This window comes from Suricata suricatta, chromosome 13 (assembly GCF_006229205.1).
Source record: "Suricata suricatta isolate VVHF042 chromosome 13, meerkat_22Aug2017_6uvM2_HiC, whole genome shotgun sequence".
In the NCBI taxonomy this organism is placed as follows: domain Eukaryota; kingdom Metazoa; phylum Chordata; class Mammalia; order Carnivora; family Herpestidae; genus Suricata; species Suricata suricatta.
This window is the reverse complement of record NC_043712.1, coordinates 22,364,767-22,383,290: the sequence shown is the minus strand read 5'-3', so window position 1 is coordinate 22,383,290 and position 18,524 is coordinate 22,364,767. Positions and strand designations below refer to the sequence as shown.

The 18,524-nt window shown below is 46.6% G+C and overlaps 1 protein-coding gene across 1 annotated transcript in view; it reads left to right on the top strand.

Moving 5' to 3' along the window:
* The window catches only part of PALM2-AKAP2 (PALM2-AKAP2 fusion), a 322,809-nt gene that overhangs the window by 279,296 nt on the left and 24,989 nt on the right, over positions 1-18,524 (top strand). Inside the window, exon 9 of the mRNA XM_029919383.1 lies at positions 8,756-11,180. Coding sequence (XP_029775243.1) covers positions 8,756-11,180 — 2,425 coding nt within the window. The remainder of the gene's footprint in view (positions 1-8,755; positions 11,181-18,524) is intronic.

The window sequence follows — 18,524 nt, the reverse complement described above, 5'->3', positions numbered from 1 at the left end:
AGTGTCATCTGTGGACAAAGGGTTAAAGCTCAGAAGCATCTGGCACCGTTTCCTCTCTCCACTTGGCTCTCTGCCTCAACATAGTGGATTTGTGCTGGGTCCACAGTGGTGCTCAGCCTTTGCTCTCTGCCATTAGTGGTTGGCCAGGCAAGAACCCAAGATCCTGAACTATTTTAAAACCAAGAGGGACATAGCTGAGTTATAAAGAACTAAAGCCGGGCTTGCTTTTGCTTTCAGCAGAATTAGTTACCCTAGAAATTGCTGGCTGCAGGAGCCAGAGTTCCCTCTGGGACCTTGATCTTGGTTTATTCTGGACGTGGGGACGGTCCTGTAAAATTGTTTCATGGAGAAAAGGGCCTTGGGGGAGAAGAGGATCTGAGGACTCCTTGACAGAGCACGGAGTGTGTTGCATTGAGGAGGAAGCGAAGCCTGACCTTCTTGGAGCAGAGACAAGCATCTCTCCTAAGTTAGGGGCAACCCTGAGGCCTCCCAGTGGTTCCCAGTCACTCCTGTAGGGAGTGGGTCTCCTGGCAGCTGAAAGAAACAAACCTTTCACCAGTTGCTATAGAAAAGGAAACAGCTTCCTTCCTCCCTCCAGCCTCCCTTCCCCCCCCCCCGCCCCCCCCCCCCCCCCCCCCCCCCCCCCCCCCCCCCCCCCCCCCCCCCCCCCCCCCCCCCCCCCCCGGCTCCCCACCCCCCCGCCCCCCGCATCTTCAGTTGCTTTCACAGAAAGGCCAAGCTGTAAATGTGCTAATCAAACAACACCTTGACATATTCCAGATGTGCAGCCTGTGACATCTGGCCAGTGACACTGCAGCTGGGTTAAGGGGATACTATTCATAGGTCAGGCTGTGGTCTTGGGGAGACCCCACGACACTATAACTTGGCTTCAACAGAAGTGTGAGCCAAGACGTAGTTTGTTTCCAGCAAAGGAAGGTTCTAGAAGTATTTTCATCCCACCTTCAAGCCAGAGAGATAGCAGGATGGTGACACCATAGAAGAAAGGCTGGACCTGTAAGAGCAGGACCGTGGTTTTAGAACTGTCCCAGTCCTGTTCAGCTGTAATGCTTCCCGGCAGGAGGTCCAAGAGCCATTGTTAGTGTTAGCTCCCTGGATCAGGGGTCACAGCATTTAACCCTGAGCCTGCCTGGGCTAACTTTAGCCTGTAGCTGCCCAGGAATGCTTAGGGTCTTTATGTCTGGCATGTTTCCATCAACGGGAGGGGGGGGGGTCCTTCTTGGGGAGTGATGAGGCTTCTGGCTTCCTACTGTCAACCCAGGCCCCTGGCCCTCCACCCTCCAGGCCGGAAGAAGTGGGCGGAAGAGGAAAGGCCGCCTCAGACTGGAATATGGCCCAGGCTATCACCCGGGGCCTCTCCCCTCCGCTTCCTGGTGGAGGTCTGAGGCCGAACCAAGGAAGGAAGCAAGGCATTCTCAGACATTCCCATTCTCTGTTGCCTCACAGGGGTGGGTGGAAGGGGCCAACTCAGAGGCCCCCCCCACACTTTCTCCAGCCTGCCCCCAGCCTGCCATCTTCAGCAGGGAGGGTCAGAGGAGCTGTAGCCCGGCGGCCGAGGAATCTGGGTGCTCCCAGCTTTCTTCATAAACTCTTCCTAACCAGCCTGGTTTGTGCCGGTGAACAGGGCTGGGATTTTCTCCCCACTTAGCACTTCCTTTGCCTTATGCTTTTTGCTCTTTGGAGATTTCCTTGGAACTCTCTCCCACCAAGGCTGTACGTTCCTTGCTGCAGAGTGGGGGCCAGCTGAGAACTCAGGGGACCCCCCCACCCCCCCACAGCCCCCGCCCAGAGCTTACCCCTCAGCAGGTTCCCAGGGCAGGCTCATCCTCCTAGGATGACCTCTTCAGCCTGTGGTCTCCCCTCCCACACTCCTGAGGTTCCCTCAGCTTGCCGGGTCCTGTGCTGCAGATCTCCTACCTTAGCTCCACTTTGGTCCCACCAACTATAATAAAGTGCAGGAGAGTAATGTGGGCATTTTTGAAGCCTCCGTTAGCCTGGTTGTATCCCTGCCATCCATTTACCTTCCTGATGGAAATAACAGCCATGAAGTTGAGTCCTGTAAGAAGCATTCTAGATGGTTCCACTACACCGACTCCAGAACCAGTTTTCTGTTGTGATAGCAGTTGAGCCCTGTGTACTCAAAACTCGACTTAGGAAAGGGAGAGGGTAAGAAGGGAAAGCGGAGATGCTCTCTGGCTTCACCGCTATGCGGAAGTGTTATTTTATAGCTACGCCTCTGTTCCTAGGCCGAGAATGAGTTTGTATTTTCAGTGGAACTTAAAAATAACTGGATTAAAGGATCAGGTCACCTATTGCCTGGGGAAAAGTATTTCTAATTTAAATAGCATGGCCTTAGTAGGAAGTAATCTGGGTTATTGAGAGTAGGAAGCTGGTTGTGTGGCCTGCCCCTGATGTTGAAGTGATTTGGGTCACACCAGGCATTTAGACTAGGAGCCTGAGAGGTCACAACTGGTCACAGCTGGTAACAGGTGGTGTCAAGAGGTAACAGCCTGAGGGGGGTGGGGAGGTAGGTGGGGGCATTGTGAATACATTTGAGTAGAAGCCTCAGCTTCTTGCTTGTCCTTATAGCAAAGGATGCCTTTTTTGGTGTCCCCGTAGGCCCAGCCAGATCTGCTAAGGAAAATGTACCTCCTTCAAGTTCTTTCGGCTCATGATACACCCAGCTGCAGACCCAAGCGCCCCCCGAAGAGAGAGCACAGTGCTGGCCATCACCCCAGCTGGCCAGCTGTCAGGGCCCTGATGTGTTTTCTGTGCCAAGTAAACAGTCTTTTAGAATCTCACCCGTGCTGTGGACGCTGTGGTGTTGGGAAGGAGTCACAGCCTTTATGCGTGGTGTCTGTTGCAATGTCTGGGGTGTGAAGTATTAATATTTCGCCCCTGGGTTGTCCTGGAGGAAGCAGAGGCCTCTCCTCGGAGGCCAGCTTGAAAGGTAAAATTCCCAGACTGGGCAGGAAGCCAGCACCCTCATTTATAACTGGGGGGCCCTACAGGCAGAGCAGAAGATAGGAAGCTGCAACTAAGTCTCCAGGAGGTCTGTCTTTGTTCTGTTCTAAATAAAGAGTGGGGAGGGGTCTCTGACTTCTGAAGCCAAATTGTGAGGCTCCTATCACTTCTACAGATACAGGTGTGCAAACGGCCAACCAGAAAAGTGAATACTCTTTAAATCTATCCACCCTTATTAACATGTCCCTAGTCATTTTGGAAGCCTGCTGTCACTGAGAACACTTTTTGAAGTATTGGGAGAGAATTCGGAAGAACTGACCTTCAAATCTTGACTTTGCCACTTCCTAGCCGGGTGATCTCAGGAAAAATCTTTCAATTTCTCTAAACCTCATATTCTAAAGTTAAACTAAGGTACAAAACTCTGCCTTTCCTGCATACAAAAGGGCCTTGTTGCAAGTTATCAGCTGAGATTGTGTATGTGCATGTGCTATGAAAAGTGTCCACAGTAAAATGGAGATGGACCGGGTCACCCCGGTGGCTCAGTCGGTTGAGCGTCTGACTCTTGATTTCAGTTCAGGTCAAGATCTCAGTTTGTGGGTTCGAGCCTTTCATTGGGCTTCACACTGAAGCCTGCTTGGGATTCTCTCTCTCCCTCTCTCTCTCTGGCCCTCCCCCACTCTCTCCATCTCTCCAAATAAATAAACTTTGAAAAAAATGGGGATGTGACACTCACAGCGTGCCCACTGGACAGGCTCATTGTGCTGCCTCGCTCACTTGCACATCTGTGCAGCCAGGAGCATATTTGCTATGGTCCAGGTTCATTTCTGACCAATGTGTGCCCCCCTCCTCTGTTTCTGACGTGACTGGAAAAGACTAGGGAGATTAGAGATGCCTTAGGTCTGACTTTTAGCCTTGCTTGAGCCTTTCCCCTGTAATTGACTCATGTTGATTTCTTTTCTTTACAAAATCAAAGCTTCCCTATCACCCTCCGCCCTTTCCCCAAAAAGGTTAATCATCTCCCAGAGAGGATTTAATAATGGCCATTTACAATTCAGTGTAAAATTGCTTAATAATAATTAACACTTGCATTAAACACTTTGCAGTTTCCCCAGTACTTTTGAGCACATTATCTACTCTAATTCTCAAAACAGATTTGAGAGATCTTGTTACAAGTCCTGTTTACAAAGGAGGTATAGTCTCACAAAAAGAGTCCCATGATTGTCTTGCATGGGGTCTGGCAGAAATTTCATAGGAAACACAGGGCACCCATCTTGTTAATTAACCCATACTAATTTGTTTTGTGTAACTGTTAAACTTGTTTTTTAGTAAATAGCAACAGCTTCAGACACAACATGGCTACCAAGTGATAACAAAAGCAAGTCTTGCACCGAGTTCTCGCACTCATACAGACATCTATTAAATAAACATTTGTAAAAGTAGGATAAAACCTACTGTCTGTAACCTCAAAGAAACGCCAGCTCCTGAAGATTCTAGACGCTCCAGCCCCACCTTGCATGAAAACAGATGTGGTGGTTTTACAAGGCAGGACTCCCTTACCCATAGTGGTTGTTAAACCATTAGAGTCCTCTGAACCTAAAGCTGGAGAAAGCCATTTGGCTTTTAGGCTCAAAGCACCATCCCTGAGGGTGTACAGCGCCCCCCCCCCCTCCCCTGCCCTGCTCATTCTTTTCTGTGAATCTATTCAGGAAAGGACGGAGGACATTTGTAATCTGCAAATTTGAACACCAATTTCATCAGATTTCTCAGTTTTATCATGGTAATTGACAAGCCACTAATTTCAGTGATGAAAACCATTTCTCACCTTAATGATGCCAGTTGGCAAACCCTCAGGGGGAGGGTTTAACTCCCTGTGGGAGGTAAAGGGAGCCAAACTGCCCAGGAAGAAAGCCACCTCTGGAGCCTGGAATTTCTGATTAGATCCTGGTTGACCATTCCTAGAGTGTATATTCCCAGTTAGGATGGCTGTCGGCCCCTGAATGTAATTTAAACTAATTTCAGACACATCCACAGCTGTATTATATTGTCTCTGCCCACATGTTTTAAAGTAAAGAGTAGACATCCTGACCAGCTGTTAGCTATTTTGGGGAAGCCATTAGGTTGGCAGCTATTATGGGTCATGCTCCACCAGGACTCCACCTGGGGGGCTAGTGGGGGGGGGGCAACTCAAAGAGGGTGCCCCTTAGCACTCTTTGAAAATCCAGTGTGCTCAGTTTTGTTTTTGTTTTTGTTTTGTTTTGCATTGAGGCACAGTTTATTTCAAAAGGACTTTCCAGTCCATTTAACCAATGTGCATTTTATCTGACTCTGGAATCAGGTTCACCTTATCTGAAGCATGGAGAAAATTCTAGTCATTTTCATCTTCAGAGGGAGCAGTGAGCACCTGCTGGTTTAAGCATGATGTCACTTAATGACACCAAGCCCAGATTCCTGCTGAATCTGGACTGTGGGGTTTCCAGCCCATTTCCATTTACCTGGGGTAGCTTACGGGTGGCTTTGATTGTATCAGGCCATCTTGTGCAAAGGTAAATTCGTCCAGCTGAGAACAGAACTCAGGAATTTGCTCCTTTGTTACAACTGTTGCCAAACTTTACAAAAACTCAGGATCTCTGAGGCATGATTGTGAATCAGTAACTCAGGGCTATCTCTTTAATTATTTCTACCCTAATAAGGGTGTAGAGCTTCTACTCTCTGAAGTACATGGAACTGGGTGTCAAGAAAAATGTTCTGAATTTATGGAAAGAGGTAGGAGGCGCCTCCCCCCCCCAACAGGAAGGAGAGAGAGCTGCTTTCCTGTTTACACCCTCTAGTGCCTAGATTTTTTACACAAGTGTGTTGGAATGGAATCATGTCTGAGTACATTGGAACTCCAAACTCTGACTTTTAATCAGTAATTAGCATTCTTAAAATCTGACACATCATAGAAGATGTTGAGAAAATGAGACTCATCCTTTCTGACTAAAAGCTAATGGTCATCTTTTGACATTGCAAAAATGTATTGTCAGAAGCTATTCTCAGACTTTGAAAGTTTTGACTGGGAACACTTGCAGCTTCAGAAAGTATGCCGTGGAAAGAGTTGGTATATTTTTCAAGATCCAAAAGAGACAAAAAGGCCGACAGAGCATCTGCCCATCGTCCAGCACTTGAACGGAGGCACCCAGGAGAAAGAGACAGCGTGCTCGGGGGCAATGCTGTGGAGGTGGGCTCAGGACCTCTTCTCTCTCTCAGGAGAGAACTAAAGGCACGTTTTTCACTCCTCCTGACCAGGCAAAATAAACTCAAAATAGACTTGTGGCTTCCAATTTTTGTTAAGAAAAAGGTGTCTCCTGGAGCTTATTGTTGCTGCTAATCTCATTATGACCCTACAAAATAAGCTTCCTGCATCTTTAATGGATGGATTAATGACTCCATGAACTACAGAATGAATTATTTGCCTTTTAACTTCCTTAAATGCTACATTGTCCTCTTTCCTCTTATGTCAACGACTTTAAAATATTTCATGTTCCATAGGGCAGTGATTTTCAACCATATTTCAGTTCCAGCAGCTTCCTACCATTTTCCTATCTTCCCTCCTCCACCCCCAAAAGCCAAAAAGGATACAAGAAAAGCTCTACTTATTCCCACGAAGAATGTTAGTGGTACATCATTGGCCAAATGAAGCTGGGGTGGGAGATTCCCCGATAATCTGACTCTCACTGTAGCAGTGCCTTGTGTGTCTTTTTGTTGGTCTATTTATTCCAGTAATAGCTTTACATGGAGTGGGCTAATTTTGACCTAGGTTTATTTGAAATTGAATGGCAGCCAGTAAATGTCAGGCATTCAAATTCTCTGTAATTCTTGGGATGCCTGGGTGTCTCAGTCGCTTAAGCATCCACTCTTGATTTCCGTTCAGGTCATGATCTGGTCATGAGATCTAGCCCTGAGTCAGGCTTTGTGCAGAGCACAGAGCCTGCTTGGGATTCTCTTGCTCCCTGCCCCCTCCCCAACTCATTTTCTCCTTCTCTCTCTCTCTCCCCCTCCCCCTCTCTCAAAATAAATAAATAAAATTTAATCTTTTTTCTGTAATTCTTAATGGCATAGACATTACTGGCAATTGCCTTACCAAAAAGAAGGTCTAGTTAATGTTTTTAAAAGGTAGTAAAAATGTCTTTGACATGCCTCTCGATTTCATCCTAAAAAGAACCATTAGTTAATGATGGTAAAAATAAATAAAATAAAGATATTAGCATTATTAATATTAATGGAATTGAAGGACCAGACTTGGACAAAGACCAGAACTAGAGTGGAAGGCCATCCAAGACCAGAAGTTATTGACAAAGGAATCGTTGTTACCTATTACTAAAGAAGGAACATGTATTGCTTGATTGATTTAAGTCAAAAGGGGAATACGAAAAATGAAGAGTGAAGGAAACTCCCTGTTCTTGGATGACCTTCCAGCTCAGGGATGACCTTCTAGCTCTTGGATGACCATGAGCGTTCTCAGCACTCTGACAGCAGTGCAGAGTACACAGGGTGAACTCCCACGCTGTCCTAGGTCTCATCAACAAATCCCTAATTACGAACCTTCCTTGGGAGCATTTTTGAAATAAATCCCCTGAGAATTAGCCTAAGGTGGTGTTTTAATATTACGTTCTAAGATCTTAAGGTTGTTTACCACTGATGCAAATGAAAATGCTACCACCTTGTAGTTTTGCATTGTATTCTGTCAATAATACTAGGCATACTCTAAACTCAAGAGAGGAGGACAAACCTGACCAAGGTATCAGTGAACTTCTTGAGGGACACTCAAAGTAAGCTCACAGTTTACCGCTGAATTATCAGAGATCAACCAGATAAACCACATTGGGCATGAAAAAACAAATCACCCTAGAATTTGAAAATTAATTTTACTAATGCCAAAAATCAAAACTACATGGGATTGGTAACTGGTGAAAATATAGGATTTATTTTCAAACATCAAGAAGGTTTGCTTTTTCTTATTTAACAGTAAGATTGGAGCTCTCACATACAGAGCATTCTAGAAACAGGAGAAGAGCTGCCAGTCACTAACTTTTCAAAGCAACACTCATTCCTTAACTAAGGAGTATTGTTTTGATGTCATCCCAGAGAGCAGAACTATGCAGTCAGTGACTTTGGTTATGGTGTTCAGAATGTACATGGTCAATATAGAGCCAAAGCAGTGGGCCATTGTAGCTGTTAAGGGGCCGCTGAAGGAACTACTGTTTTCCAGGATTTTATTTTGGAAAAATTTTCCAAGAAGTTTCTTGTCTCCAGAAATGTTGCGTTACATCTGGCAGAGAGTTTCAATAAAAATTGTTCATGCCCAGGGACCATCTTACTATAGTCGGGGACACACAAATATCCTATTATATTTCTGCAGTAGTTTGCTATTAAAATATTTTGTTAAATTCTGGTACAATTGCTGTATAATCTTTTCTACTTCAGAAGACATTCGAGCAATGTCTTCAAATGATCTGAGTCCTAATTTGCTTTTAAATTTATAAATGGGACTGGTGTTTGTTGAACATTCTCTGGACACCCAGTAAACAAAGCAGAATCTGTAACATCGAGAGGCTTACGAATGAGTTACCACAACAAAATGAGTATGTGAAGAATGACTAGAAGAGAAATCTCTGTTCCCAAGAACTTGTCATTGCTTCAGTTTTTCTTGCAGTGAGCTACCAGTTAATTTCTCAAGGTTCACCTCCATAAGAGATTTAATATCTAACCCTGACCTTTGTTGTCTCTGTTTCAGAAGGCTCCCCAGCTTTCTGAGGATGATATCCGGCTAAAAAACGAGAGAGACCATTGCAGCGTCCACGCCCTGGAGCCTGCAACCAGCTCCCTTCCCCCAGATCACAAAAACATGGAAATTGAAGTCTCTGTTGCAGAATGTAAAAGTGTTCCTGGAATCACCTCTACCCCACCTTCCGTAGACCACTCCTCCCCTTTCTACTCACCCCCCCACAATGGCCTCCTCAGTGATCACCATGAATCTCTGGACAATGACGTGGCCAGAGAGATCCGCTATCTAGATGAGGTGCTGGAGGCCAGCTGCTGCGATTCTGCTGTGGACGGAACTTACAACGGCACCTCATCCCCAGAGCCTGGAGCGGTGGTCGCGGTGAGCAGTCGAAGCCCCCCTGCCCACACAGCCTTCCAGCCGGAACCCACGGAGAGGGCAGCTGGCAGACAGGCTCCTCCTCACACCGAGTTCAGTACGAGCAACTCTGACGCCATGGCCGAGGGTGGAAAAGCGAATGGGCACTCCCCTGGCCAGCCCCAAGATCTGCTGGGGGACGGCCTGCAGGCCCCCGCGAGCCCCAGCTCCTCCACCAGCTCGCGGTGCTCCGGCCGCGAGGGGGAGCTCACGCTCACCACGCTGAAGAAGGAGGCCAAGTTTGAGCTGCGTGCCTTCCACGAGGACAAGAAGCCCTCCAAGCTCTTTGAGGACGACGAGAACGAGAAGGAGCAGTACTGTGTCAGAAAAGTGAGGCCTTCGGAAGAGATGCTGGAGCTGGAAAAGGAAAGGAGAGAACTCATCCGGAGCCAGGCCATGAAAAAGAATCCTGGCATTGCGGCGAAATGGTGGAATCCTCCCCAGGAGAAGACCATCGAGGAGCAGCTGGACGAGGAACATCTGGAGTCGCACAAAAAGTACAAGGAGCGCAAGGAGAGAAGGGCGCAGCAGGAGCAGCTGCTCATGCAACAGCAGCAGCAGCAGCAGCAGCAGCAGCAGCAGCCCCCAGCCCAGCCCTGCGCAGCACCCGCGGCCTCCCGCGACCAGGCCGGCGCGGCAGAAAACATAAAGGAGGACATCGTCACCGAGCAGATAGACTTCTCTGCTGCTCGCAAACAGTTCCAGCTCATGGAGAGTTCCAGGCAAGCAGGGGCCAAGGGCCAGAGTACACCTCGGCTCTTCTCTATCAAGCCCTTTTATAGGCCTCTGGGGTCAATCAACTCAGACAAGCCACTGACCATCTCGAGACCAGCCTCTGTCGGGGGGCTTCCAGAAGATAGTGGTGCATCAGCAGCCAAGGGGCAGCAGAAAGCCAGCTGTGCCCTGGAGAGTCCACCTGCGGGAGGCAGCCAGGGCAGCGCGGCTCCTCAGGGGAGGGAAGGGCCCTACAGTGAACCTTCCAAACGTGGGCCCTTATCCAAACTGTGGGCAGAGGATGGGGAGTTTACCAGTGCCCGGGCCATCCTCACTGTGGTCAAGGATGATGACCCTGGGATCTTGGATCAGTTTTCAAGGTCAGTTAATGTCTCTTTGACCCAAGAGGAGCTGGACTCTGGTTTGGATGAATTGTCAGTGAGGTCCCAGGATACCACTGTCCTGGAGACTCTGTCCAATGATTTTAGCATGGACAACATCAGTGACAGTGGGGCCTCCAATGAGACAACCAACGCCCTCCAGGAGAATTCACTGGCTGATTTTTCTCTGCCCCAGACTCCACAAACTGACAACCCCTCAGAGGGTCGAGGGGAAGGCGTCTCCAAGTCCTTTAGTGATCATGGTTTCTATTCCCCTTCATCCACGCTGGGAGACTCTCCATCAGTTGACGACCCCTTGGAATATCAGGCTGGTCTCCTGGTGCAGAATGCCATTCAACAAGCCATAGCTGAGCAAGTGGATAGAGCTGTGTCCGAAACCAGCAAGGGTGGGACAGAACAGCAGGAACCTGGAGCAAGTCCAGAGGAAGCTGGAACTGGGGCTCCCAGCTCAGAGAAGCCTCAGAGCATGTTTGAGCCACCTCAGGTGTCCTCTCCTGTTCAAGAGAAGAGGGAGGTCTTACCAAAGATTCTGCCTGCTGAAGACCGGGCACTCAGGGAAAGGGGGCCCTCCCAGCCGCTGCCAGTGGTACAGCCCAGCGGCCCCATAAACATGGAGGAGACCAGGCCAGAAGGGAGCTATTTCAGCAAGTACTCTGAGGCAGCTGAGCTGAGGAGCACCGCCTCGCTCCTGGCCACTCAGGAGTCTGATGTGATGGTTGGGCCCTTCAAGCTGAGGTCAAGGAAGCAGCGGACTTTGTCCATGATTGAGGAAGAGATCCGAGCAGCCCAGGAAAGGGAAGAGGAGCTGAAGAGGCAGAGACAAGTCTTGCAGAATACCCAGAGCCCCAGGGCAAAGAACGCCCCATCACTGCCCTCCCGAACATCATGCTACAAAACCGCTCCAGGTAAGCGAAGTGCGCACCAGAGACAGACACTGTGGAGATGAGTGGATTCCAGCTTCCATGTTTCTTTGTGGAGCCTCCTCTGTGTGTGGCTAGAAGTGTGTGTATGTGTGTGTGTGTGTGTGTGTGTGTGTGTGTGTGTGGTGGGGGGGGGACTGACACAAGAGTTTTTGTACCAGGGATGCGCAACCGGAGTCAGAAGAACCCTGGGCCCTGATGGCGTGCCATTTCCCAGAGGATGCAATAGCTCCTTTCTCATTGTTCTGTTTTGGGTTTGGTTTAGTAGAGAATTGTTCTTTTTTATTTGAAAGGGCTGCTTCTGGCTGAGAGAGGGGCAGGATGTCAGAGTGAGCCTGTGTGTGGACTGTGTTGGAGTCAGTAGCTTGACCCTCAGCATCTGTAGTTAAATCAAACCCATCTGATTTGGAGGATGTACTCTACTAATGCCTTCTAGTGCCAGGTCCCTTCCTAGCAATGACAGTCATGACCCAGTGTGGCAGATAAACCCATAGAAGATGTTTTTGTCCCTCTTCTGTATGAGTGGATTGGTCTTCCTTTTGTTCATCACAATGCAATTGCTTTGGAATCAGGGGTGGTCTCATTCATTCCTATCCTATGACACGTTTGGAGAAATTGAGTGAGTCTTTGTAAAGGCAGGTCTTTAGTCCCCTCCCGTTGCCTGGGCAGTCCCTTTGTATACTTTGTGTAAATGGTTGATGTAACTATGGTGGTAATGTTGCAACCATTATGGAGAACGGTATGACCAGTAGTTTTTATTGCCCATTTGGATCTGATGGCAATCAGAGATCCTACTGCAGAGAAGTGCTACTCAAAACATAATCTGGGCTAGTCTATGGACTGTTCGTTACTGGTCCACGTGCAGAATTTTGTGTTTTTTGAAAGTATTGGTTCATAATGGACTGAGGGGGAAATGTCTTTCACTGGAGACTATCTAAAAAGCCTTACCCTAGCATATCATTGTTGGCATTTGACTTGGTTTATCCAGACCTTAATCCCATCTTGACACTTGGCTTCTATCAAATCTCCAGGGACTCAAGGTAACTCTTTTGATTATTAATTTTTAAATTTTGGAACAGTCTCAACCTAAAGTTCCCAAGTACAGTACGACTATCTTATTGTGAACCATTTGAGAGTAAATTGCCAACATGATGCTCCGTCACCTCCAATTTTGTAGAATGTACCTCATTTTGGATTTGTCTGTACTTTCACATGAGTACATTTGGGTTATGCATCTTTGGTAGGACTACCACGAAAATGATGCTATTTCTTTTCACTGTATCCAATCAGGGATAGATATTGACCTTTTTTCGTATAATATTGAGTTGGATCACTTGATTGAGGGAGTGTCTTATAAGCTTCTAGAGTAAAATTACTTTGTCCTTTGTGAATTAATGAACATTCTGGGGGCACCTGGGTGGCTCAGTTGGTTAAGTGTTTGACTTCAGCTCAGGCCATGATCTTGTGGTTCAGGAGTTTGAGCCCTGTGTTGGGCTCTGTGCTGACAGCTCAGAGCCCAGAGCCTGCTTTGGATTCTGTGTCTCCCTCTCTCTCTGACCCTCCCCTGCTAGTGCTCTGTCTCTCTCTCAAAACATAAATAAATAAACATGGGGTGCCTAGGTTGCTCGGTTAGTTAAGTGTCCGACTTTGGCTTAGGTCATGATCTCATGGTCTGTGGGTTCAAACCCTGCATTGGTCTCTATGCTGACAGCTCAGACTGCAGAGCCTACTGTAAGGATTCCGAGTCTCCCTCTCTCTCTGCCCCTCCCCCCATCGTGCGTCTTCTCTCTCTCAAGAATAAACATTACAGTTTTTAAAAATGATAAAAAAAACACTAATATTCTGTACAGAGTGACTTTGGTACTCTATCCTACTCCTCATCAAACTTTAAATCTATTCATGCATCTATTTATGTAAGTGTGGTCTTATGGGTTCCTATTATATTTAGTGGGTTATATTTTTTTCCTCTTATTTTTTTTCTGAATTTGTCTAGATATAGCTTATGGGAGCCCTGTCAAGCTAACTTCATGTCCCTTTGACATGGTCTCGTTGTTCTATGGACACGTCCTCCCGTTCTGACAGCACAAAATGTGCCAGGCCCATTTGACACTTCCCTAACCCTGAAATCAGCCATTTCTTCAAGCAGCATTGATTCCTGTTAGTGGAGAATGGAATTTAGAAATCAAAATCTGGGTGCTTGGTGTGCTCACTGTTATTAGATTGTCCCTGTTCCCAGGCACTAGCAGAGAACAGCAGTAGAGAATATATATACAGTCTATCCATCTGTCTGTCTATCCACCTACTTACCTACCTATCTATCTTGAAAATCATGAGCTCACCCTGATACCTTTAACTCTAATCTAATACCACAGGGCTCATATTCTCCCCATATTTGTAACCTCCTTCTTGACAACAAACCTGGTTTTTACTGCACTTGATGTATTTATTATTTGGCCAATCTTTTCCTTGCCTTATGTAATGAGTCTCCTATTTTCCTTACCCAACTTGGGTTCCAGTACCTGTGGTAGGTCACCTCTGTCCCCCGCCCACCCTGCTGTGGCTCCAGCACACCATTCTGGGCCACTGTGGTGTCCTACCCCCACTACAGATGCCATCTTGTTGAGCCCCTCCCCAGTGGCTTTTGGACTAAATTGTTCATGAAGGAGAGAAGGAGAGGAGAGAGAGGAAATGCATGGTGACTTTCTTGGTATGGTTTTTAATTCCTGTAGGTTACAGGGCAAGGGCCAGCTGAGTGAGGCAAAGAAAACTTGCAAGGGAGGGTTTTTTTGGGCTTAATAGTGACCAGTTGGCTTTTCCCAAAGATCCTAGTTGTCGAGCTCACTTCAAATTCTTGTGTCCCCACGTGGCACAGAGATGCCAATGGGCATTCCATACAGTATCCTGGAAAAAGTTTTCTTACCACTTGAATTCAGCCTGATCTGAGGAACCTACTTCATGAGTAAGTGGTTCTAAAGGGCCTGAATAAGAGCCCACAATGTGGCGGAGGAAGGTTCTTCAGGTCTCTCAGCAACTTCTGCTTACACAGAAGGTAGAGAGCATGGCCACTCTTGTCGGTTATAGCTGGCTCTACCTATAGAGTCCTCCCTTTACATTATTTATTATAGAACCTTCCTGAAAGTGCAAGTGCCCAGCGGTTATTTTTAGTTTCCTTCACTCCACTTTTTTTTTTTTTTTTAAGTAGGCTCCATACTCAGTGTGGAGCCCAACACAGGGCTTAAACTCATGACCCTAAGATCAAGACCTGAGCTGAGATCAGGAGTCAGATGCCTAACTGAGCCATCCAGATGCCCTTTACTCCTCTTCTTAATTGAACCTCCCACCATATTGATCCCCTCCTGTATTTCTCCCATGTGAACAAAATTAAAATCTTTTCAACATTTCCCCCTACTCCCTGACCTGCTCTGTTCTTGCAGTCTTCCCCACCAGGCTTAAAATAAGACAGGGTGCTAACGTTTGCCCTCAGCAGCCCAGCAGCCCAGGACTTTTTCCCAGCACTTTCCTCTATGCAAATGCTAATATCCTCCCCCATATCCCATTCCATAGGATTGATTCTGCCACTTGGGTAAGATGGCAATTCACCCATGCAAGTCTGCATACTGCAACAGTCTAATTATTGCACCGAAAACAGTCATGAAAATCATGTGTGTGCACCTCATTCCTTCATATTTATCTCTCCAACATTTAAAATAGGTGGCAGGGCTTTCCGAAATTACAGCATGGATTGAAAGACACTGAATACAAAGTGTAATTTTCTTTCTGGCCGTGCCTGGAAATGTTTGGAGTATTGCTTGGCTTGCCAGCCTCCAAGTTCGTGATCAGGGAGGAGGCTGACACACTGCTCTGAGCAGCCAAACTGGACGATGCACGGCTGGGGGTAGAACTGTTGGCTCCAACTTTGGTGAATGGAGAAGTTGCTAAGTTCCTAGTGTGCTCTTCACAGGTCCCACCGGTAGAGGTGACTCAGCTGGATCTGTGTGCATGACCCAGCTTGATGATTTGATATTAGGTGATGAAAAACATAATTTTTAACTTCTCCTCTGGTGGAGATCATGTTGATGACATGCCGGACTCCTAAAACGTAGGGCTAGTAGAATCCACTGAGAGCCAAGATGCAATAGGGAAAAAAGAAATCTACTAATTCTCTCCAGTCATTCCCCAGGTGTTGAAAAGATAAACTTGTTTTTGCTTTTAGTCTCCCTGCCTTTCAAAGATGGAGAATGATATTTTTTAAAGGATACTGTCATTTTCAAAAACCAGTTATTAGGAAAAATGATTTTGGAAATTTTATCTCGTCGGCTCTTACATAGGATCTGTGTGACTTTTGCTCAAACAGAGGTGAGCAAGGCAGATATAGTTCTGCCCTTGGGGAACTTTCAGTTCAGTAAGAGAAACTTATTTCAGACAAACACGGCAATGTGATGGCAGAGAAGCACGGAAATCTATAAGAGCACAGATCAAGGAAGATCACCTCATTGGGGGTAAAAGGGAAGTCTTCTTTTCTTAGGGAACTACCATCCAAGCTTTGAATTGAAGGAGTGAAGTCAGGTTCATGGGGTGGGTCAGTTGTTCCAGTGAGAAGGAAGGTCCAAAAGGAAGAGAAAACTTGGTATGTTTGAGGTACTTAAATAAGGTTAGCATGGATTAAAGGGAGAGATTCAAAACAAAATGAAAGTTGGTTTGAAGCCAGACAACAAAGAGCTGCCTTCATCCATGAACTGAGGAAAGAAAAGTCTTCCTGCTTTAATGAGTCCATTCCACCAGCTTCTACTGAGCTCTTCCTCTGCATTAGAGCTTCTGCAGGCATGTCGCCATGCATGTGGACAAAGGCTGTGTGTCCTGTGAGAGGCCATATTCCCAAGAGTGAACACCTGTGTGCCTTCTGTTGATGGCACACAGACGTGGAGAAGAAAGGAGGCATTCCAACAGGTGCACCAGCCTTCGGCCCTGCTGTAGACACCCCTGAGGATCAAGTTTGGGAGGAAAACCCAACTATTTTATTGAAGTTAAAATTCAGATCTTTTCAAATGTCTTTTCATATTAAGGCTGTCAACAGACAGTTCTCACTTTAGTGCCCGGTGTCTATTATTAGCTATCCTGGTTTCACTTCCAAGTCCTAGGCATGACAGAGAAACCTAGTTAGTTAGGTGATGATTACTTTGGTTTTTAAAAATAGTATCCATTTTCATGCCAGATGTTGAACTGAACTACCAAGTCAGATAAGTTGCCCTGTGGGACATTGTGGGGAGTGGTAAAGGAGAACATGTAAATATCGAGTTCCCTAACTTGGAGTGTCTGCTCACGTCTTTTAAAAAGACGTGAGGGAGGGGCAGAGAGAGAGAGGGAGACACAGAATCTGAAACAGGCTCCAGGCTCTAAGCTGTCAGCGCAGAACCCAATGCAGGGCTCGAACCCATGAACCGCGAGATCATGACCTGAGCCGAAGTCAGACGCTTAACCAACTGAGCCACCCCGGCGCCCCTGCTCATGTCTTTTAATATGTGATAGTTATACATCTTATAAAGATAAAATTTCCAGTGGGTTTCAGCTTCAATTGTCAGTTGGAATTAAGGTTTCGCGTGAGGTGATGGTCACATTATTATAAACATTATTGGCTGGGTCTTTTTTTCTTTCTCCTCCACTATCTTCAAGTATCATGAAGAAAAGTCCTAGACAGAAAAAAATATATGTCAGCATAATATTCATGAAAGAGAGCATGATGGCTTATTCCAGGCTAAATTAGAGCTGAATGGGGCCAAGTCTTACCAGAGATGCCCTCTTTGCTCCATAGCAGAAGACCTTGTGTTAGCAACTGGTAGAAAAATTCTGTCACAGGCCCAGGTGACAGAGGGCTCTCCTTCAGGAGTATGCAGTGTTTCCCTTTCGTGCAGCCAGGCACAGGCTATAGAACCTGGAGGGGTCTGGCTGGCTGTGTGACAGTACTAAAGCTTAATGGGGCCGTATTTCCTGAACATTCTCTGGTGACAGAAGCCTAGTCATAGTAGCTACAAGTTGCCAAGACCTTAAAGCTGTGTGCTATACTAATTATTTCACACACGTTTTCTCGTTTTTCATTTTCTCATTTAGTCCTCTAAACAGTCTTCTGAGATGTAATACAAGTTATTCAAACCGTTGAGGCCAGATCTATTCAGAATTTTTCTGATTTCAGAAAAGCTGTAAAGTGTCTGTACTGTTATTCAGAAAAGCAATATAATGCATATGTTACTTAGCCCACCCGGGCAGGGTCCGGAGCTACGCCCTATCACCACCCTCGATGTCTGCTATAAAACTGAGGAAGAGCTAGTTACATCCGGTGGGATAGTTACATCAAGAAGAACTTCGTGCCAGGTCTTACCAGGTTTTGCTGCCAAATAAGTTATACAAAGCTTGGTGTTTAGAGCTTTGTTTGGATTTTCAAATTGGACGTAAGAGATCGTGGGCCTGTAATATTATTCCCAGTTCAAAGAATTTAATACCAAAGTCCAGAGAGACTAAGTCACCTGCTGAGGTCACTCAGCCAGGAAGTGGCAGAACCAGGTTCAAACCCTGGCTCATTTGATTCTGAGTCCGTCTCCTTTCTATACCCTTTCTCCTCCACCGCTGGATGGTCCCATCCACCCTGGAGGTCTACAGGGTGTGCAGTAAGAGCCCCCTCTCCAGCCTACAGTGATGGAGCTCCGTCTGCCTCCTGCATTGGCTTGAGTCCTTCCTGCCCCCTGCTTTTTGGACCCACTGTAGCGCTGAAATCCTCTGCTCATGATGGTCTGGGTGAATGAGTTTGCTCCCAGAGGCCACGAGACAGTGCTACCCTGGTGACCCAGAATGCTTCCTTTGTGCTTTCAGAACTTAACTCCAATGCTCCAAATTACAATAGGCAGAACTTCTGGCGCTGTCCGAAAGAGCTGAGCAGATGGTGGAGGGGACCAGCTTGGTCCAGGGGAGCTGTTTGGCCTGATGGCTCCTGTGAGTTCTTCCTGAAAGTTCATTTCCCAGAAAGAAGTTCATTCATTCCAGATACAGGCCCAATTCCCTGAAATCTTTGTAAGAATTGGGTACTTAAGTGAAGAATCAATCTCGTGGTTTAAGAACGTGCAGGAATAAATGTTTACTTCATTAACTGAACATGTTTGTTGGGTTGGGGGCAAAGCAAATACATTAGTGTGCTGATGGTCATTGAGCAGTGTGACTGCTTCTGCTGTTCTCTTTGCTCAAGACTGAGCCTTCTACCGTGGACCAGAAATTCCTTGTGTTTTGTTTATCTGAAAAATGATTTATTTATTTACCCAGCACATATGTTCATTTTTTTAAAAC